We start from the raw sequence: 27,249 nt of genomic DNA on the forward strand, positions 1-27,249 counted from the left end.
CTCAATGAGTACAGTGACTCTGTTATGCCTCCAACACTCCAGGCAACCCTCAACTTGCCCTACTTTTCTTACGTCTCATACTACTTTCTTGTCCTACTAGACCTGTTAGCTCTATGTGAAAGTAGATAACCTTTATGCCTATTATGCACAGTTACAAAAGCGGAGTCATCGCCTATCAGGAAATCTATTATCTGCAAACCATGTCCTTTTTTGCCCTTTCCCAAGTTATGTTGACTTTCCAGAAAAAAAAAATAGAAATATGCACTGTCCTGAGTTCTTGACTATTTGCTCTGACTCTTCAAAAACACTACCTCTAATCACCTACTGTGGTTTCCAGCACACTGGGGAAAGAGCATTTCTATTTCATATCCTCTCATGTTGCTGCTTTTGCAGGTATCTAGATTAAAGAGTGAATAGTGTTAATAACATCAGTGTAGTCAAGGAAGTCCCAGGTCTCAGATCGGCAATTTTAGTACAGGTTACTGTGATGTTGTACTAACAGAAGAATCTAATTTAGAATGAATATAGCATCTTTTTTTTAACTACAGAATTTCTAATGTCATTGCCTCAACCAAAAATCATGAACTTTTACTACCTAACTCTGCAAAGCACAAGTGTTCACTATTTATGAAGTATGACCAGTAGAGCACCACAAAGACAGCCCTTATTTTTAGAAATTCTTCATAAATCTGTACTCACCTCAGATCTCCTGCTCTACAACCTGTTTCTCCCTGTCAAACTTCATCTGAATTGTGCTCAAACAGTTGTTCAGTGTCAGAAAGAAAAAACAAGAGCGTCTGTGTAAGACACTGAACTGAATCTTCCTACCATTCCCTAGCCCCTGCATTGCATTTTGGAGAAGCAAAATCCAAAGTGCTCATTTCCATACTTACTACTAATTCCCATGTTAGTTAGCAACACATCTTTCTGAACTTTCTTCTGTTATTTACCAGTAAACCCAAACTTTTCCACTAAGGTGCCTTACTGGGTTCACACAGGCAACACAAATGTCCACTATGAACTTTTTTTTTTTAAACAAAAATAAAAGGAAAAAAAATCGTCCTCTGTACAATTGCAGCAGGAGCAAATCGACCAGGAGACAGCATGGCTGGGAGCTCAGGAAGAAGTCTGCCTGCCCTGCCACAACAGCCACAGAAGTTGCACTGTCCTATTTCAAGGACTAAGTAGCCTGCAGAAAATGACTTCATTTATAAACAATCAACATGCTTGCACTATTACACTAATCCAGTATAAATGAGATGCCTGTTTTCAAGCCCCAAAAGCTTAGTACAACCTTTATGACTCATGTGTCTGGTGACATTAAACTAAGATGAACGCACAAAGGCCTGCAAACTCATTCTGATAAGCAGATCCTCAGACAAATCTCCAAATGAAGAAGACAGAAGCAGATGGATCTTTAAGAGACATTAAGTCAAATATTCTGTCTTTATCCTCATTTGATAAAATTTAGAGGGGAAAACAAGGAGGGAAACACACTCTAGCTGTCTGTCACAGAGTGCCTTTTGAATTAAAAAGAAATATCAAACTTAGATCCAGCTGTTCTCTACATATGCATTGTTATGCTTCAGTGACTCAGAATGGATGTTTTTATTTTGACTAGTTATCTTAGGACTGAGTAGTCTAATTACCATGGCTGGGCTTTCAAAAGAACATCACAAATGAAGAGGTGGAATGAGCACCTTTGTCAGGCCTGCAACAATCAGACTAGGCTTCAGATTTTAAAAGAACTACAGAATATAGATATGTATAGTCTGGGTATTTGCATCATGACACATATAAGAACCTCAACTACTAATACCAGTTCACTATACCAGGCACTACAGAAACAAAAATCCACCCTTATAAAAGCAGACTGCATTCTATTTAGTTAAAAGTTCATAACATTTTAAAATATGATAAACACCACACCTCACATCTCACCCTAAAGAAGCAAAACTGGATTTTGAGTGGTTTCCTTCCATACTTCTGTCCAAAAAAACAGTACAAATGCATGAGGACCTCTGTAGTGAGATAATTATTTGCATCTTAAAACAAATACAGGATAATACCAAAGCATCAGGCATTTAAATTGTAATTTTCCTTAGTGGAGTAAGTTTCGCATTATCTTTCCAGAAATATTTTTTATTTTGTGTTATTACATTATAGAATTCCTACAAGTCTCCTCAAAGAAAATCACATTCAGTTTTACTTCCTACAGTAGATCATGTAAGAGTCAAGATCATCCAGCAAAACCTCACTGTCTCCATTATCCTTAGTCTTGAACACCATAATGCTAAATTTCACTGCATAACGCCCACAGAAATTGTGAGGGAACGACCTATATCAAACAAAGACAAAACAAGCTTTTCTCAAAAAAAGAGGAATGTAATATAGCAGAAAAGTAATTCTTTGTATTGTGTAGGCTAAAAATAATTCTGTTTGTCACTCATGTTTCACCTTCTCAGTCATCCCAGGTACCAGGAAGTATCCAAGTCACAGGAAAAACCGGCAGTGTTGCTAATTCTAGAATATGCCAAACAGTCTGAAGTGCCTCTGTCTCTACAATATAGATGCCTGACAAACACTGAGAGTAGCTTCCTTTCATTATTTTCACATATGGTGTTACTACTTTTCAGAGCAGCAATGGGCAGTGCATATTGCCTTTATCAGCAAAGGAAACAATCATCAAATACATGGGTCTCAAAGCTCTGAAAACTTCCCAGGAGGAACAAGCCAGTTGGTTCTAAAATGTCATGTCTATGCAAGAAAACAAAGTGGCAAACAAAAATTATTCTCATTTCCCCATTTCCTTAAATCTTTCTCATTTTATTTGCTGAATTTGAGTTACTCCTCTTCAAGGATGAACCAGGAATTAAAAAAAGCAGTTCTAAGGCTTTAAACAAACCTGAAAGGGCTGAGCCACAGGACAGTGCCAGAGGGCACAGCACAGCTGTCTTGATGACACATGAACATAGATTTGCCCCCCGTCTTTGCTTCAGGAAGCCTCCATTGAGCAGCAGGTGGATCTCTTCTGTCCTTCCTGTCTCGCATTTCATCAGTTATCCCTTCTTTCTCCTCAAGTGTGTAGATACCACAGCAGAATATTTTTAATAAATAACAAGTACTGAGTTCACAAGAGACACACAGCTTGCCACTGCCTGATTTAGCAGCCAAGTTTTCTAAAGAAAAAAAAAAAAATCAAAAAAAAAAATCTGTGTTCACTGGCAAAAATGGAAGCCAAATCATTAGATGACAGATTCCAATCATGCTCTAAGGTGTATTGCACCAAAGATAATTTACCTGAGTAAGAATGAAGTAAGCAAGTGAGAGCCACAGGTATGTAATGCTGCCAGATGTAAAAAGTGTTTATGCCTGGCTACAGAAGATTTAGCAATCTCACGCTGTGGGACTTCTAAAAGAGAATACACAACGGTACAACAAAAAGCCTTAAAGCACCTGCATGCACCAAACATCCTAGTAGTCTCAAAAGCACCGTTTTTATCTCAACAAGCATCAGCTAATCTTCTATTTATACCCTACACAATACTTTTCTCCATAACTGGGAGACAGGTGTAGAAGGTTCCCACTGGGACATCATTTCCACCCAACATCCCCTTTAATACCCAAGCTCTATACAGCAGCAGTGTTATCTGTCTCTCAAGAGCATTAGACATGCCTACTCTCTGCCTGTTCATCTTAGCTAGAACTGCAAGATGAAAAAAAAAAAATCTAGCTTAGAATTGCTGTATAACCTCACACAGCAGCATATCACTAAATCCCTGAGCTTCATAAGGACTTAAATAATTTTACTGTGACTTTTCTCTTTTTAAATGACCAAGTTCAGGCTGCATTCACAAAACAAAGAGCAGTCCTCAATTCTCCACAGGTTGCGCACTTATTATAGAAAGGCTACGCTATTGCCACATTAAGAGGGTACCAGTGGCAGCCATTAAATACTTCAACATGAAAAGCAAAATCTGTTCCAAGCAAGGATATATAACCTTCATGGTAATGCTTCCAAAACGCTGCTACGGATCTTTCCATAAAACAGTGTCCACACTTTTCATAACTGCTTTTAAACATCAGCATGGTACCCCCCAAATTGAAGAATGCACCTCGGTTGCACAGTCCTACGAATGAACCATGTGTGCTGTGAACAAGGCTCCCTCCAAGCAGGTGTGACCCTAAGTAAAACTTTGATTTGCACATGCGAACAATAAAGGAGAACACATGGAGAATTACTCTTTTTCTATGCCTGTCCTTCTCAAGCACTTAAGCCAAGTAGAAAACACATAGGAAAGGAAAGAATCTTTTAAAAACAGAACCTAATGTGACCAAGACCAGAAATTCTACAACATTTTGAATTGTACTCACATAGCTACAGTATGCTGCCAATACGTGGTTACAGCTATTTATGTGCTTTAAATTACACATTTCCACACCTTAATGTGTTTGGAATTATTTTAAACTGTAATGTTCACTTTGAATGTCATGATTTCAGAATAGCATCACTGCAATGTTTTTCTTTTTTAACCTCTGCATCTCAAAGTGGTCCCCAATTAAATTTAGGAATATATATATTTTTTTTCATGGAATGTATATAAATACACGTATTTAATGAACATCGGGCATATGAACTCACTTCCTTTAGTGGATGTGAGAGACAATAGGGAAAAAACCAAATCATTATTACAGGAGCTTTATGAATTATGTGGACCAATGGGGCAAAAGACTTTTTACAAATTTATCTTAAGATACTTTTTGTTGGTCAGCAGATATACATAGTACATATAGGCTGAATTTTAGTCTCAAGTTATGCACTAGAAGTGAAGAGAGAAAGTTGACCACAAACAAGTGTTGTGTTTAAAAACTCTGTCTTTGTTTCTAGTCTAGGGAGTACCACAGAAAAAAAAAACCTAATGGAAACAGAAAAGCTCAAAATTCAAAATAAATGCAACCCATGGGATGGGGGGAGAACCACACACACACCACAAGGGCTCTTTAGACTCCTCCCTTTTCACAGAACACATTCTTACAGCAGGTATTTCCCTACTAACATGAGCTTCCACACAGTAACATGTGAAAACACATTTCTACAAGCACAGGCAGCCACAACTGCAAATGAAGAGCACTTCTTCCTCTTCCCCAGGCCAATCACAGCTGGATTACGCTGCATTTCTTGGGCAGCAGTTTTCAGTCCAACTCCTGAGCTAAAAAAGTAAACTGAAGTCAATGCCCTTAATACAAATTCCAGTTCATCTCCACGTGCCAAACTGAAGACCTATTTTGCATAAACATCTATTATGGACCCAATTAATTTGTCAGATTAGAAAACATCTGTAGAAAGAGTCATAACACAACTACAGATAATAATATCATGTAGACTAACATAATACAGAGCAAAGAAGATGCTTCTTATAGCTCTCTTAGATGTCTTCTAGGCCACAAAAGTACGTCTAGTGAGGTTTCAGCTAATAGAAACAGCACACTTCTTACTTCAAAGACTGCCAAAAGCAAGGATACAAACAGATTTTTGGCTCACTAGCAACTCAATGTTTGCAAAAATTGGAAAACAGAATGGCAAGCAAGGTTGTGAGTGAGAATTCAGATATGTATTCAGTCGCTTTTGTGTGCCATAGACAGGCACTGCAACTGCAATTGCAGCCCGATGACAGAATTGGCTCTGATAAACTGACTTTCGGAAGATTAAGTACTGCTACAAAAAATGCTGTTATCTTGGTAAACATCTCAGATAATCTGGCTAAACTAAGAGGGACCAAAGCTACAAATGTGGGCTCTGTACAAGAGTTAAATCACAGACTTGAAGAAACTCTCTGGAACCAAACACAGCCCTCCAGCCCTTTAGAAGATGGAAAAATATCCTGAATACAAGCCTAAGCATCTCCCATTCTGCAAATCACATCTGATAGCCCCAGTCTTTAAGAGGTACTACACCCCCTCAGATGGGGGTAGGTAGGACTACAGGAATAGTTTTGAAAAGGCTTTGAGTCAGGCTCAATTATCTTCATTCAGCTAGTTTTACAAAAGTTCATAATATTTTCTAAGGTCACTGGACAATACTTTCAGCCTTCCTTCCCCACTACTGAAACAAACACAGGCCACCACATTAAAGCAGGTAAAAGACAGATCTGTTGTTCTGGGTCCTCTTTCCAGCTATTTAACAATAAAATTAAGGCATCCTTTTTAAGAGTGCCACCTCCATAATGGTCTTATGAACAGTGATTCACTATTCCTCAGATCTTCAAAGTAGCTAAGATGTGCAAGACCTCAAAGACTTAAAAGAAAGGTGCTTAAATGTTATTATTGTTCATCGTTATGCCTCTCCATTGTGACTTTTTATCCCACGGGTGCTTCCAATTCAACTGAGATTGGATAAATAAAAAAATACATTATTCTGAGAGAAAGCCTTACAGATCAGTGTTTGAATATTCAATGATCCTTAGATATGAGAGCACTCCGCTAGCTCACAGAAAGAGATGAAATGAAAGTGCAGTCCTTAGTTCAGTGGAAACCTGTGCAGATGACAAGAGGTCAGAGAAAGATGATAATGAATACACCAGAGCAGGTCCAACTCTACCCTGTATTCAAGACTTAAAATGCTGACTTGAGATTCAGACAGCGTTCATTCTAAACTTCTGTGATAACTTCCAATTTATTTTCTAACTTCACTCAGACACTCTGTCCTTGAGCGGGTGTACAGCTCAGACACATAAAGACAAAGGAAATCAGACTATCTATAGCCCCAGCTTACAGACGGCAAAAAAGATTTGGTTAAAGTCTTATTTCTATCAGGTTACTAAGGAGATTCCTCGTCAAAACACATCAGCTACACTAACAGTGACCTTAGTAGACTGAAGTCCCCTGAAAACACAACCTTTTTTTTCACTATAATGCTACTATCTGCTCTATCTTAAACAGACAAGGATAACAGAGCTAAGAAATAAATCGGGAGGGCCAGCTAAGACTGGAACTAATTAAACCCAATTTGAAGTCAGACTCACAGCGGTCTGCTAACCACTAAGATTCTAAGAGCAAAAGATCGACATTTCATCAGTCAAAAGGTTACAGTTTTTGTAGGTGCATGTTTCCAGAATGACACCTCCAACCACAAGCAGAGACACACAACCTATTAAAAAAACTAGGTCAAATAAACTGTTGAATGCTTTAAACAGAAGAGTCTCTTGAAAAGTTAACAGAACTTAAGAACCTAAACACCTAGTTGTTTTCCAATGGGAATTCTTCCTTGTGGTTTTACTTTTTTCATGTGAGCTGCTACGATCAAAGCTGCTGAAATGAAGTTAGCACAAACAGCAAATATGGGCTACTTTCAAAAGATCTTTTTATACTTAGCAACTTGATATATTTGAGGCAGGAACTGAAGGAAAGCTGTTGCTCTTTCAGAAGCATTTCAAACAGCTCACAAAAGTACACACACCCAGCAGAGAAAGAGAAATGAGAACCTCAACATATTTTTCCATCCTGCTGTTTTAGGGGGTTTTAAAGCTCACATTAATACTGAAATTTTACATATTGGAAAAAAAAAAAAAAAAGGACACACACACACAATACAGATGGTCACAACATATATTCCTCCCATAGCCAAAACCAGGAAAGAATACTGCCTACTTACTCAGTGGCCTCAGCTTTACCAACACAGGGTTTCTTGTTTACAGGCCATCAGGGCTCTACTTTGACATCCTCTAACACTCCAGAAGATCTGCCTATTTAAATAATTCAGGCAACTAAACTATAGGCACATGCAGTTGGATTGCTAAACCTAGATAGGCCCTGAATGATGTGACAGCTTGGATGGCATGAATGGTTCTCGCTACAGAATTTGGCTTTCTCTTGCTGCACGCTCCAGGTCTATGTGAGCCATTAACAAGAAATGTGATGCCCAACCCAGACTGTCTGAAAATGTGTGGGGTTATTAAGAACTCTCTTCATCATTTAGATGGCAACAGCCTAGCTCTAAAGCAGAAACATTAAGCACTGCAATTCAGATATGAAGAATTTAAGTATTTATTCTCAGTCAGTTGAAAAACATTTCTAGCAATTCGCACATTGATTCCAACAGGATTTCTTAAAAATGGGCATGGAATGATAGAAGTAACAAAAGCTAGACTATTTCCTATTTGTGCTAATATACCTGCTTGCTTATTATTGCTTTTTGCAGAATTAGACAGCAAAATGACTGACTCTTTATCTGCAGAATATCTCAATGAACATGCCAACAAAAGCAGTGCAAGAAAATTTATGCTACCAGTATTTTTTTTCCAAGCATAACAATTAGCCTGTGTCAGTTAAAGGCCTGCACAGATGAAAATAACTGAAACTATTATTTAGAATCTAACTGCACCTATCTTTACCAGTGCTTTGCATGAGGACCTATTCTTACACATCTGTGGGACAGCAGCAGAAACACAATATAGACCTGTGAGAGGTGGGACATAATGGATTTTGACCTCAAAAACTTGTGAACAGCTGTCTTACAACCATTTTTTGAAGAGAAACATCTCTTACCCTTGTTAAACTTTTAACTGATAAAAACCAAAGAAAATACACCCTCTATATTGACTGAAGACAAATTCAGTGATCTCACAGATGAACAATAAACAGCATGTCATTTGTGAGCTACTTACCTAAGTATCATGCAATTGTCCAAAATTACATTACTTAAATTCCTCACACTTAATACGGAGATCTAGCTTAATGAAGGCAGAAGAACTGCAAAGCAAAATTAAGCATAAACCTCTATATATTATTTATACCCCTCATCCATTTGTCTCTATCCCTAGTGTACCGATACTCTTGCTCTAGGTAACATTGAACTCTACATATACTCATTTTAAAACCCAGAACACTTCAGAGGCCCTGTTTAAAATACATCCATGCAGGACCTGCACTGGCAAGCTGAAGAACCAAACAACTGCAGCAAGGGAGCAGAAAGAAGTAGGAACACTGCAAACTACTCGCACCATCACAGAAACTGTAATATTCAACTCTTTAGCAAAGACTTCACAGTCACTTGATTCTGGCATAAACCAATGCTGCTGCTACTTCAGTGGAGAAACTTGTCACAGCAATAGGGGGAAGAAAAAAAAAGACAATCCCTCTCCAGTAATTCCAGCCTTCAATCTAGCTTTAAACCTGGATAAAAGTATCTCAGCTTCTTGGCAGAGATCTAAAAACTAGCAACTGTGGTGAATTTTCCAGATCTTCACAATAAATTCACTCCAGATTCACAAAATGCAGAAGGAGCCTCTCTTGGGACTTCCTAAACTTTCCAAATTTGTGTCCTTTAAGTTTCAACACTTCCTGCTGGCTTTTTTAAAAGCATTTCTTTCTAAGAGCTAAATCACAAAGGAATTATACTGTGTGTACCAAGATAAATCCATAAGGATATAGAGATAAGCAGGCCCCAGCTTGAAGCACACAGCTGAAAGTTTTGTTGGCAATTTATACTTCAGGAAGCAACTTCTATGCATTACTTTGCTCTTGTTGCTTCCCCACCACCAGGGCCAGTGCAGACAGGTATTTCTTAAGTGTTCCCTCTCTTCCCTCAGAGGTTGATAAAGTCGACTTAAACCAAACAAGTTACTGCCACCTTTGGCTATCTGCAGTATGGTCTTCCTCATCATTGCAAAAGCAGGGCTATATTATACATTCATGAGAGCAAAGAAGCAGAAAATTTCTTAAGGAACTCTACTCACCAGGGCTTGGATCTAGACTCGGGCAGCCGTGTAGGGCTGGGAACAGCCCAGCTGAGCTGCAGACTACAGCTCAGCACTCAGAATAGAGGAGTTGGTCCACTCCTGTGTTGTAATCAAACTGTATGGCCAACAGACGTTTTGAGTTCCCTGTTTAACTGGTAAAGTATCTGGTCCTGCCTTTACCATCCAGATCGCACGTTCCCAAAGAGTAGCACCCCCTTAAGTAATTGTATGCTACTCTTGATATAAGATACATGTCTCTAGCTTCCAAATCCATCTAGGCAGAGGCTTTCATCCAGCCTGCAGGAATTTACACCTCCTGCCAACAGAACACACACTTCCAGCTCAGAATGTGAAAAGAAAGGGAGGACTAAACTGATGAATGACAGGAAAAACTAGGGAGCTGAGACCAAAGGTAGATGATGATGTGCAGCTGGGATACATGTTTGGCATAAGAACATGAAAACAATGCCTAACTTGAATACTACTGCAGATGTGACCTATACAAATTATAAATTTCAAATTACTGCTCTCTACCTGTAAATCTACACATACACTTGCTATTAATTCCACCTAGTTTAAGGGCACTGGATTTTCTCAGCTATGTCATCATACATAGGCAATTAGTTCAGAGTCCAAACTGTGAACACCCTACTTAGCTTTTTAGTTTAGCTTTTTTCCTTAAAGACGGATAATATTCAAAAGATGTCACATCTTTTCAAACCACTTAAAGGAACACTTCAAAATAAAAAGATACAGCCAGATAAAAAAATGCCACTGAATCAACTACTGAAACAAAAAATCTATATTTTATTCTAGATGCCTAGTACAGATTTATATAAAAAATTAAGACATCACAAACTATTAGTATCTGATGGGCAGGATCTAAAATGTTCGGCCAAATTTTCATTTTGACAGCCTAAACAACCTCAAGGTCATGAGGAATGACAAAGAAATCAAAGATTTTGGTCTAAAGTTCTGGCTGACATCCACCAAGCATGACATGGTAATGGAAATGTCCTGGCCTTCCCCCTGAATCTATGCAATGGGAAGAGACCAAAAAGTTCTTTAAAGTGTGACTAGGTTTAGAGCTTCCCTTATTCCTCTATCACTTCTGTTCTTTTAAAATAATCCACTCTTAGATCACATTGCATGCTTCCCTAGTACTAATTGCCTTCAACACATAATACAGTCCAGAAATAACTCAGATGTAAGAACAATGGAAGAACTTCACACACCCTTCTCAATTAGAAGTTAAACAATGCTGCATGATTACATTAATTTAAACATATATTTTTTTCATTCTTCATCTAACACATCTGTGATATGCTGATGCCTGTGGTGATGACAGCATCAGCTTAAAGACTCAAGGAAAAGGTATATACCAGTTCCTTCAAAACTATTTAAAAGAATGATTTTGCTTCCAAAACAGGACACAAATTACAAACATTACCAGTGAAGCTAGTTGTGCACAAAGTCTTACTGAAAAAAAACAAGGAAACTGAGATGATAAAAATATCATCCAATAGCCTTCAGAAGTATTTCTAAAACTAAGTATCAAACTGCAAAAAAAGAAGTTTTAAATTGCTGATTTTCCTTAAATATGCCTCAACTTCCTATTTTTAAGCTTGGAAGTTTTTGTATTTAGACCACGCTAACAAGACTATTCATGGCACTTTCTTGAGAAAAGTATGCTTTTTCTCGAGAAAAGTATCCTTATGCTGTAGCTTTCAAATGCTAAAACCCACACCACTGTTTTCAGATGCTAAAACCAGTTCTATCACTGACTGCTTGCACAAGCTTACCTGCAGGCCACTTGACTATAAGGGAAAGCAGTCAAGCACACCAAGTATCAAGCAGAGAACTAACAGCAGTGATGAGGTTGCTGATGGTCCTTAACTTTTACTTGGTTTAAATATCACCAGATATAAATATAGCTTTTTGGAAGGCTACTTGTTTAGAATAAAGAATTGCTAGTCTATTAAAACCACCAGAATAGATCACATTTATAAATCAAATAACAAAGGCAAGTATTTTGCCTTCAGTTCAACCTCCCCTGGATTCAGTATATAGTTATTCTCTTGTCTGGCCTGGGGACTTTGATTTACTCAAACACAGTCTTCCACTGTGTAGGTGCAACAACCAAGAACAAAGCCCAAAGGCTTCTGTTCCTTCCAGCAGCTTGATTACTAATGACTGGAGAAGAATCTATGCCAGAATAAGTAAGCATAAGACAAGCTCTTTCCTTGTTTCCACAGCTCATTGTCTGAAACACCCAGCCTGCAACCTGGAAAGAGCACCACAACATCAAATCAGGATTTTTAGCTTCCTGTTTTGCACTAATTCAAATAATCATAACAGTGACTCATGGATTTTCAAGTGAAACTATATTCCTTTATCATAAACCATCTGTTTAAGCTTTAGTCGTGGAAATTTTTACGTGGATTTATGTGCTCCAATGAAAATAAATTAAAAAAAAAAATCAAAACCACTAACAAGACATGGAAAATGAGATAACATTCATGAAAATATTCTGAACTTATGCATAGGCTCACCTTAAATCTTTTATCCTGCAGGACTTTCTTAATTGCCACAAGCTCTCCTGAATCACAGAGTTTGGCTTGATACACAACACCAAAAGATCCATTTCCAATCACCTTGGTGTCTGTGTAGCTAACTTCTTGTGGTCGGTCTGGACCTTGTCCAGGAGTTGCCACTACTGTAGTCACTTTGCTGCCATCTTTGTCTCCTGGGAAGCAAGAGATACACAAATAATCAAGATACATGCATAAACAAGCTGACCAACAAGACTGAAACAAAGAGGATAAGGCAAACATTTAAATCAGCATGCATATTTCAGTATTACTGAGAAAAATAAAAAAAATGAGAAAACACTGTTTTTTACTGAAATATATTAAATGGTGACAATTTTTCAATTAGATTATTGCTAACAAAAATATTCTGTTTCCAGGAGCAAAAAGCTCAGCAATAAAATGCGATGCATGACTAAGACAAGTACTTATTTCTGCATCTAATTAAGATAAGTGGTATTAAACAGAGCGCTGTTTGTGTTACCAAAATGAAGCATCTCCCTGTATTTTCCTGTAACTGAAGAAACTGAACTATTAGTATAACCTGCAGAGCAGCACTTTGTCCTTTACAGGCATATATCTGGCAACAAGAAGCAGAAGCATTACAAAGTTTGTTACAAACACACCTACAAGTTAAGCTTCAGCTTGCATGCATTCATTAGAAAACAAAACCTTTGTCAAAACTGGCTGCATGCACCTGAAGTGAAACATAGGCTGCATCGTACAGCCCAGTCCTGCTCCTCCTTTCTTCCATGCCCAGACTTCCTTGCAAAGAAGGGAGACACACTCTGGGGCAGAGGGAGAAGGGGGAGAAGGATGACAACAGAACGCATTTAGCTCGCATCTTGACATGAACCAGAACACAGACAGGGACCTGTACTCAGGCTGCAGGATCCTGGCAGGTGTTGCACAGATGAATGAGCTTTGGTGCAGATGCAGCAGCTGTGGGTTTCAGCAGCTCACAGACAACCACACAGGCACTTTCCCAGCCACTTTGCCATCAAAAGACAAAGCTGCTGGTATCTACCCTTAGCACCACTGTTATCACCAACAGCACTTCCCCTTGTTCAAAATCTTAGGCATTTTGCAAGCATACACTGGGCATTTATTGCCCTTCAGTTATGATGGTTTAGGTTACCAAATCAAATACAGCTGCAAGGAAGAAAAACAGAATCTGTTGTTCCACAGCAGTCACCCTGCAACTCTACAGAAACTGCACTCCAGAGATGTTCATCACATCTGCTTATTAAGAAACCTCCTTTCCACAAGTTCCCCAGGGAGTCCCTTCCAGTCCTTTACTACTCACACATTTAGAAAGACTTTTCTAGCAAGTAGTTCAAATCACCTTTAGTGCAGTTTAAACAAATAGCTCCTTGTTCCACTCCCAGAAGGCATGTAAAATGGCACAGCTCCCCTGTGCCCTCTTTCCTCCTATTCCCCCTCTTCAAATATGTGAGGGGTTGTTTGCAAGGAAAGTTATTGTGATAGAGAAGTGATTTCTCTTGGTGCGACCTGTCCCCTCACTACTAAAAATCTCACATACAGCACCCAAAACTAAACCCTGCAGAGGAAGCTCACCTCAGCTCTACCCAGCTTGCTGGTGACTTCTTGTGTCTGACTTACAACACCATGTTTGTACAGCCCAGCAGTGTTTGCAGCTTGTGCAACGCTGCAACCCGGTTGACTCATGGTCAGTTAGTTATGTACCAAGTTTCCTTCTGCAGAGCTGCTGCCTGTCCCATCCTCACCCACTTTCCACTCATACACCTGCTTACTCTTATCAAAGCCTAATATTCTGCATTTGTCCTGACTGAACTGCATCCAAGATTACTGAACACTTTTGCCTGCTTGTCACCTCCTTCAAGCCCAGAGTCACCACCAGAAAGAAATCCATTTCAGGATGCTAAGTTTATCTAACAAATTTGTGAAAACTGGTGATTGCTGTGAGACGGCCTAAAGACTGCAAAAACCCATTAAATATCTCATCCTAATTTTATCTTGAACCTCTTTTTATGCTCAAACAAAATAAGCAAACCATCCTGTTCGCCTTTCAGGGGATTTCCAGTGATGCACTCTTTTCCCAGGCTTCTCATGAGAAAATGTGTTTGAAAACTTTAGAGTCAAGATACAAACACCTACTACTACTTCTTCTGTACCTGTAAGATCCAGAGGAAAAGTAGGTTGGCTTGGCATGATTTACTCCTGAAAAATCCACATTAACTGTTACTCATCTCTTATGTTACCTTTTAGGTCCCTACAAATTATTTGCTTTTATGTATCCAACTGTTCCATGGAACAAATTAAAAATAAATAAAACTCATTAGTGCAAAGGGTGTCAACTACTTGCCAAGCAATACACAGGTTGCAAAATATTGACAAGGTGAGATGCAGATTTACACATTTGAGGGGGAAAACAGAGAAACCATGAAAAAAAAAAAAAAAAAAAAAAAAGGAAAGAGAGACCAAGAGACCAATGTCTGCTCAAAGGCGGAAAGAGGAGCATAAATGGAAGCAGACTGAAGCTGCATGGAAAATTCACCCTCCCTTTTGATAACTGTACTAAACAAATGGAAGGAAGCCAGGAAACGAAAGGACATGAAAACCAACTTTTTTTTAGTGAACAAGTTCAAAGTGTAAATCTGATTGCAGTAAATCTGGATTTTATTTGCCCAACTATTCTATGATTAGCATCCTAACTCAGCACATGTAAACAGGCGACACCTGTTTCACTGCAACAAACCTCCTAATTTAAAAGGTAATCCACTACTTCCTTGCTTTTTGGGCGGTTTTTTTTTTTGGCTTTGGTCACAAGGCCAGAGTATAGAGACTACTGTCATTGAGGTTTGTTCCCCAAAAATCAAGACTACTGAAGTCTTAGAGATAAAAACCTTGTTCCTAGCAATACTGGTTGAAATCTGAAGTACTGGGTATGAAGAGATCTACTCTGAGGACACTCATCAAAGCTGCAATTCTCTTAGGGTTCTCCTTGATTGCAAAAGCAAACTCCGAATTTCAGGCTATGCCAGGTGGGCCTTCCCAGCATGGCACTGCAATGACCTGGTGAAACGTCTCCAGAGCTTAAATGAGAAGCCAGTCAGCTCTACATTCTTTCCTTTAAGTCCACAGAAAACAGTTCCTAACTAAACTTGTTAAAGTCTTCAGTGCTTTAAAGTGTAAGCACTGATGCTTTAATGAGTTATACCACGAATTACTTTGTTTCTTTACCAGAATGTTAGAGAGCAGTAAGTCTCCTAGATGTTTCTCCCGGTTTCTTTCTTTCAATAGACAATGGCTCTCACAAATGTATCCACAGAAGACACTGTAAGAACACCAAGCTTTCAAAAAAGCAGCCTGTTAAGAATTTCAGTTATTTTCTATTTCAGAATAGTTGATGCTGATGGACTGTAGGAGTTAAATTCACCTTTCATAGCTTTGATCTGAGAGTAAAACAATTCCTTCCTTTTCAAAGTATACAAATAATATGTCTTTGTATCACAGCAGCATCCAGGGACCCCAAACCTATTTCGCCACTCACTGCACTGCACAGATGCATATACTGATCAGAAGACCATACATGGTTCACAGAATCACAGAATGTTAGGGTTTGGAAGGGACCTCAAAAGATCATCCAGTCCAATCCCCCTGCCAGAGCAGGAACACTTAGATGAGGTTACACAGGAACATGTCCAGGCGGGTTTTGAATGTCTCCAGAGAAGGAGACTCCACAACCTCCCTGGGCAGCCTGTTCCAGTGTTCTGTTACCTTACTGAGAAGAAGTTTCTTCTCATATTTAAGTGGAACTTCCTGTGTTCCAGTTTGTACCCACTACCCCTTGTCCTACCATTGGTTGTCACTGAGAAGAGCCTGGCTCCATCCTCATGACACTCACCCTTTACATATTTGTAAACATTCATAAGGTCACCCCTCAGTCTCCTCTTCTCCAAGCTAAAGAGACGCAGCTCCCTCAGCCTTTCCTCATAAGGGAGATGCTCCACTCCCTTCATCTTTGTTGCCCTGGGCTGGACTCTCTCCAGCAGTTCCCTGTCCTTCTGGAACTGAGGGGCCCAGAACTGGACACAATATTGCAGATGTGGTGTCACCAGGGCAGAATAGAGTGAGAGGAGAACCTCTCTTGACCTACTAACCACCCCCCTTCTAATACACCCCAGGATGCCATTGGCCTTCCTGGCCACAAGGGCACAGTGCTGGCTCATGGTCATCCTGCTGTCCACCAGGACTCCCCGATTATCAGAATGGTTATCCCAGTTTTTGTTGTCTGGACAGCAAAAGTTGACTTGCCAGCCAAACAGCATATAAAGTAGTTCACTAAACAGCTTTGGTAAATAGTGGTTTTAGCCTCAGCAAGACAAAAGATAGTGGAAACACCTTTTTCCAGTAACCTTCAGTATCTCCAAAATGAAACTCCTAATAGCAAACACCAAGAAGCATAATACCACAGCAAGTCTTAACAAGAAACCGAGACAGTTTTCATCTCATGCCTTTCACCTCTTACTTTGTTTTGGACTGTCAGACTTCGTGGCCTCAGTAGATAAGCATGCGTTGTCAAATACAATACTTTCAACTCCTTTGACCGTAGTTTTACAACTGAACTAGAACGTTACATTGAAAAACTAGAGGAAGGAGGACCAAACACCAGAATACTAAACAGTTTTTACAGAATATAACACATTTATCCAAAAGAAGCTGCTTTCTGGGTCCGAAAGCAATATGACCTAGTTTTTACTGTAACAAAAAGGCAGATTCATGTGACTGTACAACCATTATCTACGCAGACCATCTTTCTAACATGCAGGACAGAAGCACAAGTAAAAATAGCTAGCTATGACTCCATAATACATTTGTATTTGCACTTGGCACATTTCATGCATTAGCTTAAAGCATTTCTCCACACCATTTGGATGTTTAACATCCAAATGTGGTATTTGGGGATGTTTTTTGATGAAATAGTTATTCCAGAAGTCTGCTGTGTGCATGAAAGCAACATCCAGACATTTTAATTCTCAAATGCTCTGATTTGCTAGCTCACTTCCCATCTTTAGCACAATAACTGTATGGGACAAAGCATGAGCATTAGGTAAAGTCAGTGGTTTGAAAGCAGAGAATACTCATCCATTTGTGAGAAGAAAATACTCCACTTACAAGATGACAGTGTACTAGGGCACCAGTGCAAGCTCTAATTCTTTTTTTTCAGTATCTAGGTATAACTCTAGAATGGCTTATGTCATCATTTTACGTAATGCCAATGGCCACTTACCCTTTCAAGCTGAGTATTAATTCAGTTTTTTACACTCAAAAAAAAGAAGCTGAATATATTCCATTCTGTCTTTTGTTTATACAATTCAGCAACAGAATCAAAATTAATATGGATCAGTATTATTTTAATGAAATATTTGTATGATTTGGAAACAAGAGGCATGTACCTTAAAGAAAACAAATTGTGGCAGATGTTCATCCAGGTGACACAAAGGATTCTGCTACTAGACAAACATTTCATCACATGAATATCCCACCAGCTGCAGATTCCTAACACTAGTGCAAAGTTGACCATTCTACAAGTGTACTGCATGTATGCTTTTTTGCCAATGACTAAATGTAGGTGTCAGTCAATAAAACTCATTTCAGCCCTCAGAGACCATAAAATATGTCCTTTGCTATTGATCAGAAGCCCCCCCATGCTTTCTCTTGAATGGGCCTGGAGAAGGCCCAAAATCACATCAGAAAAAAAAAAAAGAAAAAAAAAAAATCACACGTGCCCTACATTCCTTCAAGTGTTTAGCTTCTGACTGAGAAGTACAAACACACATTAATATACATAGTCAGAGATCTATGATTCTTTTTTCTTTCAGCTACATATACACCTTCTTCCTCCTCTGCCATATGTTTTGAAGTTGAAAGGAAGCAGCAATGAATAAATAGAATGTTTACAGCTGCTTTCTTCCTACTTCAAACACAACCTCAATCCTTTGCACTGCCTACAAACTCCTTTTCCTCTTTCTTTTGATTTTACCCATCTCTTCTCACTTCCGTCCTCCAATTGCTATAGTGCTCTTCACTGGTATGCACACAGGTCCCCCCATTAGATGTTATTTAGGTTGATTTTTAAGTCCTAAAAGAAAACCTCACAGACCTAAACCACGCTCCCTACAACGTCTGAGGCCATGCTGCTGTCTATCTTCTCTGATCTGTTTCAATTCTCAGTTCCACCTCCCTATTAGGATATGGCTCAATATTAAGTCAATATTGACTACTTTTCCCCTTACAAAGTCTAAGGCTTCTCCACACTCTTTCATCTTAATTTGCTCAATGTTCAACATAGTCAACAAGTCACTTCCATGGAAACCCAACACTGCTGAATCCAGCCGCTGCCAATTTGAATAGGTTACAACCAGCAGCTGACACAACTATCTATAGAGAAATTAGTGACCAGAAGCAGATGGAAGTCTATCAGAACTGCATTGGCTTTTTTCAGTCATTGATAATTGAGAAGGTCAAAAGATCTGAATACTTTGTGAAACAAGTGTCTTAATAGAAAGCACAAGAAAAGTTATCTGCTAGTATCCAATGCCAAGCATCAGATTAGGCTATGAAACAAGACACCTGCCTTCTTAGATAGGTGCTCGTGGCATGCAAAGGCAGAAGGAGGTCACTGGTTCCTCTGAGTATCTTCACTATGAGCAACATATGCTTGAGGCAACACACTGCCAGCAGTAGAAATCACAGTGCCACATGACATTTTTCTAATAATTTTCCTTAGTGTGTTTTTAAAATGTTAATTTCACAAAAAGCTAGTAATTATGAGCCAGTACAGTGGAAAAAGTAAATAGCATTTATGAACTGTTGTACTATACAGCTTCCTTTCTTTATCAGTGAACTGCATGAATGTTACCAAGTGGGCAACAGTACAAGATAGACATGAACATTCAAGGACCAAATCAGAAAAACTCAGGTAATCAAATAAAGGAGTCTGATAAAACACAATGCATTTTGATTTTTAAATTTACTCCCCAAAAAGAAGTCCTTGAAATTTCAAAAACAGCTCAGGTCAAACATTGAACAAAAACCTTTAAGTGTGCCAATCATAACCCAGAGAAGGCAGAAGCAATCACTAAATATATATATGTAGATACATATACATATATACACACACACACACACACACACACTTGTTTTAGCACAGAAAATGTCATCTGACTTCTCGACTGCAACTGAATAACACACTTAAAGAGCAGCCATCAGACATTACTTAAAAATCAGAAGAATCTCATGATTTGTATCCAAGGATTTTGGAAGAGCTAGCTAAAAAGTCTGAAAAGTGATGTTTATTTTTGAAAGGAATAAGAACACTTGGAGAACTTAAAATGTAAATGAGATGATCCATATGATCCTATAAGCTTGACAACAATTTCAGATTAAGTGCTATACCAGCTATTTTGATAATTAATAAAGTAACAGTGAAGTGGTTTACAGAGACCAGATTGTGTGGACTCCATAATACAGATTAGAGGTTCATCTGCAAAAAGAAGCAGGAGGGGAGAAAAAGCATTCATGCAAAAGCACTGTGACTTCGGTAAGGTTTCTGACTTGCTATCACATCCTAAATTAAAGAAACACATATACAGAAAGAAACGTGACTATTCATCAAATTATAATACGCTAGCCCATGAGTTTCAACAGAACTATGATGTAATAAAATATAGTAGGAAGCCCCACCAGCATTAATTTTTTTGCCTCACACTTACTGCTTTTATAAACACCCTGAAAGAAAAGCTATGAAGTTCTCAGACATGAGATTTAAAGAGTTATGCACTCCCAATGAATAAACAATTGGCCTCCTTTTATAACTCATGAACAAATTAAGAAGGATCCAGGACCCAAGGTGACAGGCCATACAACCAAACCAAGTAAAGACACCCAAACAGCAGAGTCATCAACTTTGACTTGCAGGGCATCCTGGCAGAGACAAAGTACCTAAGCACAACTTTGCTACCAAGACTTAAAGCAATCTTTAGATGCATAAGCCAGGGAACAAACAAAAAGTTCTCTTTCCTATTTGGCATCCACACAACAGCTACTGTAATAGTGTATTCACCTCAATAGCTAAAATTCAGAAGTGATTACCCAATTTAAGTCAAAGAGAAGACTCTGGAGGATTATATCTAAAAGCTACCTGTTTAAGGAACTGACATTTCAGAGAGGGTTCTTATCCAAAGGTGAAGAAGATATTTCACATAATGACTAGAAAAAGAAATTGTAAAAGTTTGGGACACAACTGTGGGTGGACAAAATTAATAAGGAAATTATTTTTTCTAAAAAACTCTGAAAGTTAAGGTCATTTTTGTAACAATAAAAAAAAAATAGATTGAAATATTTTCTAAAGTGCTAGGCTTGAAAATAAGAAAGCCTCCACAGGATGAATATAATGACTCTATGGGTTGTCAAAAGGTCAGAAAGGTTAAATACTTACATAAACTACTTTTTTCTACTCAGCAATAATGCATTGGTGCCATATTTCAACACCAAATATTCTGCTTTCTACAACAGTAAAAATTTACATTCAATCTAAACAAAAGCACAGTAAAGTGATAAATGATGAAGAGGTAAAACAGTCATTCTTTGGCTTTATCATTAATGACCAAATGATAGTCACAGTTAATTATGTGTCAATTCACTTCTGTCCAGTTCAATACAGAGGCAAATAATCATGAAAAATTTCAGCAACAACTGCCAGCCCAAAGACCACTAAGGTAAAAGGCTTTTAAAACACTCCATCCTGAAATCAAAACTGGCCTTGCCTCTAGCTGGACACGAAGGAAGTAAAATAAAAGTTATATATATATATATATATATATATATATATATATATTCATTCTACTTGCACCAAATGACAGTAATGCTTTTAGATGTCAATCAATTTCAAAACCTTCCAGGAGGCAAAACCTGTAAGCTCCCAAAATTGTTGGTACCTCTATATTTTGCTCAACAGCTTCTAAAATGGCAATAGAAATTCAAAATACTAAGTGCTAAGTTGATGCAGCAGACAACCAGGCAGTGGAGTAAAAAGTAAACACAAAAGCAATGACTGACTGCTGCCTAGTGAAATAAACCATACCATCACTACAAAATAACCAGTAACAGCTCAGAAAGGCAACATAGCTTCATTATAAAAATGAAAGAGTGTGCAACTCAACTGATTTCTGTCTTCATGTCTTTTTGAGGTCAGTATGTCAAGGAAAAAGTTCCAGGAATCTGTGACAGGTAATGACATGCCTCATATGCCTATAGTTAAACAATAAACGCATAAAATTACATCAAGATGCAGGGACACTTTTTCCTGTTATCTGTTGAAAAAACAACAACAAAACAAAAACAACACTATAATTTAACCAAAGGAATAGCATCTCGCTTTACTGTGTCTCAGTTCTGTCATTCCAAATGCCATTGAAGCTTTAAGTCTCTATTTAGAGGTAATAATAGTTTTTTGGAGGGGGCATTCAACTCACTCTCTTCGAAAGCTTAATGCTAAAGACTGTAAACAAGCCTTTAAAAAATGAACAGGGTACTTGGCAGGTCCCTGAACTTTCACATGATAGGCTTGTTAAAATGTCCACTACAAGGTCACATGAAACTCTAAGGCATTGACTTTCTACAAGCTTTTAAGATCTTAATTAAGGAAGCCAAAGCAAGAACAGCACAACATTGACCATGTGCTTGTACTCAGCTACCCCAGCCTGAGCTTGACTCTGAATAATTCAGAAAACAACGCAAAAACAAACAAACAAAAAACCAAAACACACACACACACACACACACACACACAAACCCAACCCACCAACCAACAACAACAAAAAAACACCAGGAAAAAGGATGGGAAAAGCCCCATTGATCCTGCCCCTTGACTATCACATTGACCATCAGATGACCTCCCCTGGATCCAGCTGTGGTAGATGGGATTCCAACAGCCAGGTGCCTAAATCAGCCACCAAAAAAATCCCAGCAGGTTACCATCCCACTGACTTATAACCAAGCAGGTGAATCCAAAAGGGATGTTTACTTACAGTGTCCAAAGATTCATCTCACTAACGCCTTCCTTCCTAGCACCACATAAAAGGTAGTGCCCAAACCTTCGCAAGGCACATCTAAGGCTTGTGTTAACCATCTCTCTCAGTAACACACAGCTTGCTTCAACTACTCTTTCTGTCATGGCAAACGTAGACCACGACAGCAAATTTCTAAGCAAGAGAACTTTCTCAAGCTGCACTTAACACTGAGAGGTGCAGAGAGGGGGTGAGGGGCAGAACCCTTCCCTGTTACTTTAGGGAACAGCTTTTTTTTTTTTTTCCTGAGAATATACAAAATATGCACCAGAATACCTATACTAAAATTTCTGCTTTGGAAAAAAAAATACAGAAACATACAATTAAGGTAATCTAAACACTGGCTGCCGGTGGGGTTTCATAAGCAATCTCATGCTCATTAACAAGTTATTTTTAGTAGGTACTCTTTCTGTTCTCCTCTCTCCCCACCCACATACAGACAAACCCACCCCACAGAAGTTATTTAGCTATATAAATCAACTTTAAATTTAGATAAAGTGATTCCACAGATTAGGAAGCGAGTACTGACGGGATCATAACAGCATTTGTCTTCATAATCTCAGGTTAGGCTATTCCTGCCCCAAAAACTTCACAAATTAAAGGCAGCACTAGAGACAAGGACAGAGACAGGGAGTGAGTGGAAAAAGCGTAACAACATTGTTTTAGCATAAGACTGTGGCTTCAACAGTAACCCCCTTTGCTATATAGTTCTGAGTAAATTGTTAGCTGAGAAATTCAGCCTATACTGTACTAGGTTTTCTTATTTGAAGTTTCCTTCAGTTGTTCCTCCCTCTTACATCATCAGGGAACATGATTTAGCAAACATTTTCCAAAGACAACTATAGCAGCTCAGCTGACACGTAATAACTTATAAAACCCCTGTAACTGAACCCTGACAGGGCACCGGAGAACCCCAAGTTACAAACAGATCGTATTTATCCACTTGTTCGTGCCATTCAACAGTTCACCCTCAACAAGTCTATTGATGTCTCCTAGCAAGTGAATCCAACATTGGGCACCTACTGACATGCCTACTTCAAGAGCGCTGTCAGACACTCCAAATCTCCCTCCACTGGAAGACTAACAAATGATCAACAGCACATTAGGGGAATTCCTAGGCGGCCTCCAATCTTCCAGCAGAAGCATCTTCTATGACCTGTAAAGCTTTCACTAAAGTAGGTTCTTGTAAACCACTAAAGTACTTTATTGTAAACCACTACAGTAGGATGCTGTCTACTTGCTGGATACATGACTGGATCAGTTTTAGCTGAATTTGTTACAGTTTTTGAATCCAGTTAAATGTACTTAATATCACACAGCCAAGTACATCTCAAATCCCTGAGAACAGACCATCACTGTTCTTCCCTTTTCATTCTCTCTCTGCATCCACTAAGGGGTTTCTAATGCACAAGACCATACCACTAAGCAGAACACACAGAATCACCACCTGCAGTAGCTGCAAGTTGCCAAGACCCTCCCCACCACACACTTGCACAAATTAAGATCATCTTAATACATCTTAGAGGGAGTCTCCAGAGGGAGTCTCTGTTCTTCTACTGAGGTTTAAATAAGAAATCTTTCAATCGTATTTATTACAGCGGTGCTTAAGAATCAAGCGTGAATAGGATGCCACTGCACCAGGCACAGCACTGGGAACAAGAGACAGCTCCTGCCCCAGCACACCTGCATGCCAGCCTACAGAGCAGACGGACAGACCTAGGCTCAGACAGCATGGCCCACAGAGGTAATAGCGTAACGGCCAGCTGTTACAGGCAATCACCACAGTCATTTGAGAATGAAGGAAGAAATGAAGAAAGAAGACCCAAAGGGAAATAGGGGAGGGAATTAAAAAAAAAAAAGGAAGGTAAAGCACAGCAAAGAGACATGGGGGAAAAATACCAAACACAACCCTAAACCCCCAAAGTAACAAAGAACAACATCAGCACCATACTAAGAAGTGAAAAAGCAGAGAGAGAGGGAAGAGAGACAGAGTGGAGAGCAAGAAGCGAATTTGGAGGAGAACTACCATCAGATTACTCCTGCACAGAGAGAGGCACCAAACAAGTTATCTGAGCACATGAAGCACTTGCTGTTGCCACCACCGCAGGCGGCCCAGGCTGGCAAAGCCTCCAGGTAGTTCTCTGTGGCCTCTGCAAGCCCTGCCAGACTGTGCAGCCATGAGTGAAGGAACAGGGAAAGAAGAGTGTAGTTCAACATCTGCTGGAGTCTCCTTGGCAGGGTCCCTTCTATATCACACCGCTGCAGTGATCTACCACAACATCCGATCCTTGTCGCAATGCTGCACTCTCAAACCTCAAATGTTTTGTCTAAAAAAAGAGCAATTTCTGTATTTATCAGTAACACAGGTAGCCTTGAAAACCCAGGTGCAGTGAACAGAAACAGCTGCTTGAACCTGCAGTTTTCCGAGGGGGGGGGGGCGGGGGGGAGGGGGGCGGGGCAGAGCTCTACCTCCCACACAAGTTCTAATATATTCTTCTACTCTCCAGGACATCAGAGGACTCTACTTCTTGCTTTGCAATCTCTCCCTTCTGCCAAGCACCCCACAATTAGTTTCTGCCCTACTAGGACTTGGTATGTTTTCTTACTCTCCAGCTTCACTGAACACAGCACAGAAATACAGCATGTACTTGTCATGCTGTTCCCTGTAAGACCACGAAACAGCATCACAGACGCAGAGTCCAACCTAGGGAGTGAAATCACAGCAAGAAACAGATTGTCTGGAATCTGATACAGCAGCTAAATTCCAAAGAGAAAGACAGGTGAAGCTAGTTAAGGCATTCATTTGATGCCTATCTTCTAACATTGGAGGAGTAAGAAAACTGCCAGCTGTTCAGAACGGACATCCAGCTTTGGTGGGAAGTACCATAGAAAAAAAAAAGTCAAGAAGTGAGCAGTAGCTAATCTGAATCCCTATGATGAACCATGACCTGTGGCTGAACGCCATTCTAAGAGTGGAAGGGTTACAGAGAGCAAAAAATCGAGCTGTGCTACACTCTTCAATTCATGCTGCAGAATACAGACCAGTTCTAAGACTACACAGCCTCCAGGTCCAACCCAAGTTACTGCTTTAGATTACACCACAGAACTACACAGAAATTGAATGAGTCAGTTTAGGTTAAAGATGGTTTTGCATTCAAGGAGAGCATTATCTCAATTAAGAAACTGTAGGCTTGCCATCAATGCAATGCAGATATTTTCCACGGCAGGAATAGCTATCTTGGTGAAGGAGCTCTTATTACAGATGAGGCAGCATTTTAGAAGCTAGATGCATAAGCTTTTCATCATTGGCAAGTTTTGCTTTTTTATTTTAAAGTAATAAAAATAGTATGGCAAAAAGAACAAGGGAACTAAGTGTTGGACATCTCTAAAGCTATTTAAGGTAACCAGAGAAACTAAGCTCATTTTCGCATTATACATAATGTGATCAAAGCGGGGGCTACTGCCCAAAAGGGTGGTCTTATTTCCCACCTTCACACTCCTTCCATGGCAAATCTGGCAATCTTGTAGCCTGAGGATGAGTCAGTTCAGCTTCCTGATCTGACAAACTAATCCATCTCCAAAATGAAACAAGCCTCAAACCAGCAAGTTGAACCGACTCATCTTGAGGACAGGCAGTTGTCAGATCTGACAAGGGGAAGAAACAGATCAAGACTGTTCCTTACTGCCTATTCACCCCCCACCCCGATAAACCACGCTAAGCATAACATAAAACCACATCCTTTGTCTCAACCCCACAGCAGAGCTGCAGCCCACAAAGGAGGCTGCCTTCAGAAGGGCAGGTCCTCCCACCCCTCCTTGTGCCCCGGCACGGCTTTGCGCCGGTCCAGGTATCAAGCAGCTGCTATCAGAGGGTGAGTAGGATCAGAACTGCTTCTGGAAGAACCAAAGTCCCTGCCCTGGTTCAGCCTGCAGCAATGAGAGCGCTCATGCTGGCAGACAAAAGAGATGGAAGCAGGCAGTAAGGCCAGAGCCATTCCTCATGATGACAGCCTGCAACAAAGGCAGGCTGACTGAGTCTAACTGCAGGCTTGGGGAACCAGTGTGATGGTGCCTGGGCATCACATCCACTGCATTCTCAAAGCAAAACAAAAGTAGAAGCATCATCACATTACACCAGCACAGGCATTTATTCCGGACAGTAACTATCCCACCTTAAAATGCACGCTTTAGCTAATGGTATTATTTTCTCCTAAGTCTTGTTAAACCTATTAATAAGTTTATTTTTTCCTCTCTCAGAAACAATACACCTTAACTCAATAAGAGTTTTTTTCCCCCACAGTGAAAGGACAATAATGTAATTCAAACTACAGAAGATGTTTCCAAATATTTTATTGCAATATACAGATTTTACTAAAACAAAATCCTAAACAATGGGAGTTTTCTCCACAAACATGAACAAAAGGAATATTTCTACTCATAAGAATGAGCCCAAACATCGGGGATTCAATTCCCTTCTGCCAGCACATGAGCAGACTCAGGTTTTCAGGGACAATCTCTACACATATAGCTGGAATTCTCAGAACTGTTCCTGTAATTGTTTGTTAATGAAGAATGCTGGAGCTCAAAATTCTAAAATAGAGATGGGTATCTGGAAACAGGGAGAGGAGAGCAGCACTGTTTTAGCAAAACTTCCCCTCAACCACAGAGGCAAGAAGAAAACTAGCAAAAACAGATGTTTCCCAAATTCTAGCCGTTTCAATGACAGACAAAGAGAGTATGACTTCTGAAGATATGATGAGGCAGAAAATAAGTTATACTAAGTAGAAGATAAGCCTGAAAACACAAGAG

General features: G+C 39.4%; 1 protein-coding gene across 2 annotated transcripts in view; it reads right to left on the reverse strand.

Annotated features, from left to right (window-relative positions):
* GSK3B (glycogen synthase kinase 3 beta) overlaps window positions 1-27,249 on the reverse strand; it is a 151,783-nt gene that overhangs the window by 81,987 nt on the left and 42,547 nt on the right. For both annotated transcript variants that reach the window (XM_005502621.3, XM_005502622.3), the window contains exon 2: window positions 12,290-12,483. In XM_005502621.3, coding sequence (XP_005502678.1) covers window positions 12,290-12,483 — 194 coding nt within the window. The remainder of the gene's footprint in view (window positions 1-12,289; window positions 12,484-27,249) is intronic.

Source organism: Columba livia, chromosome 1 (genome assembly GCF_036013475.1).
Source record: "Columba livia isolate bColLiv1 breed racing homer chromosome 1, bColLiv1.pat.W.v2, whole genome shotgun sequence".
NCBI classification, from domain to species: domain Eukaryota; kingdom Metazoa; phylum Chordata; class Aves; order Columbiformes; family Columbidae; genus Columba; species Columba livia.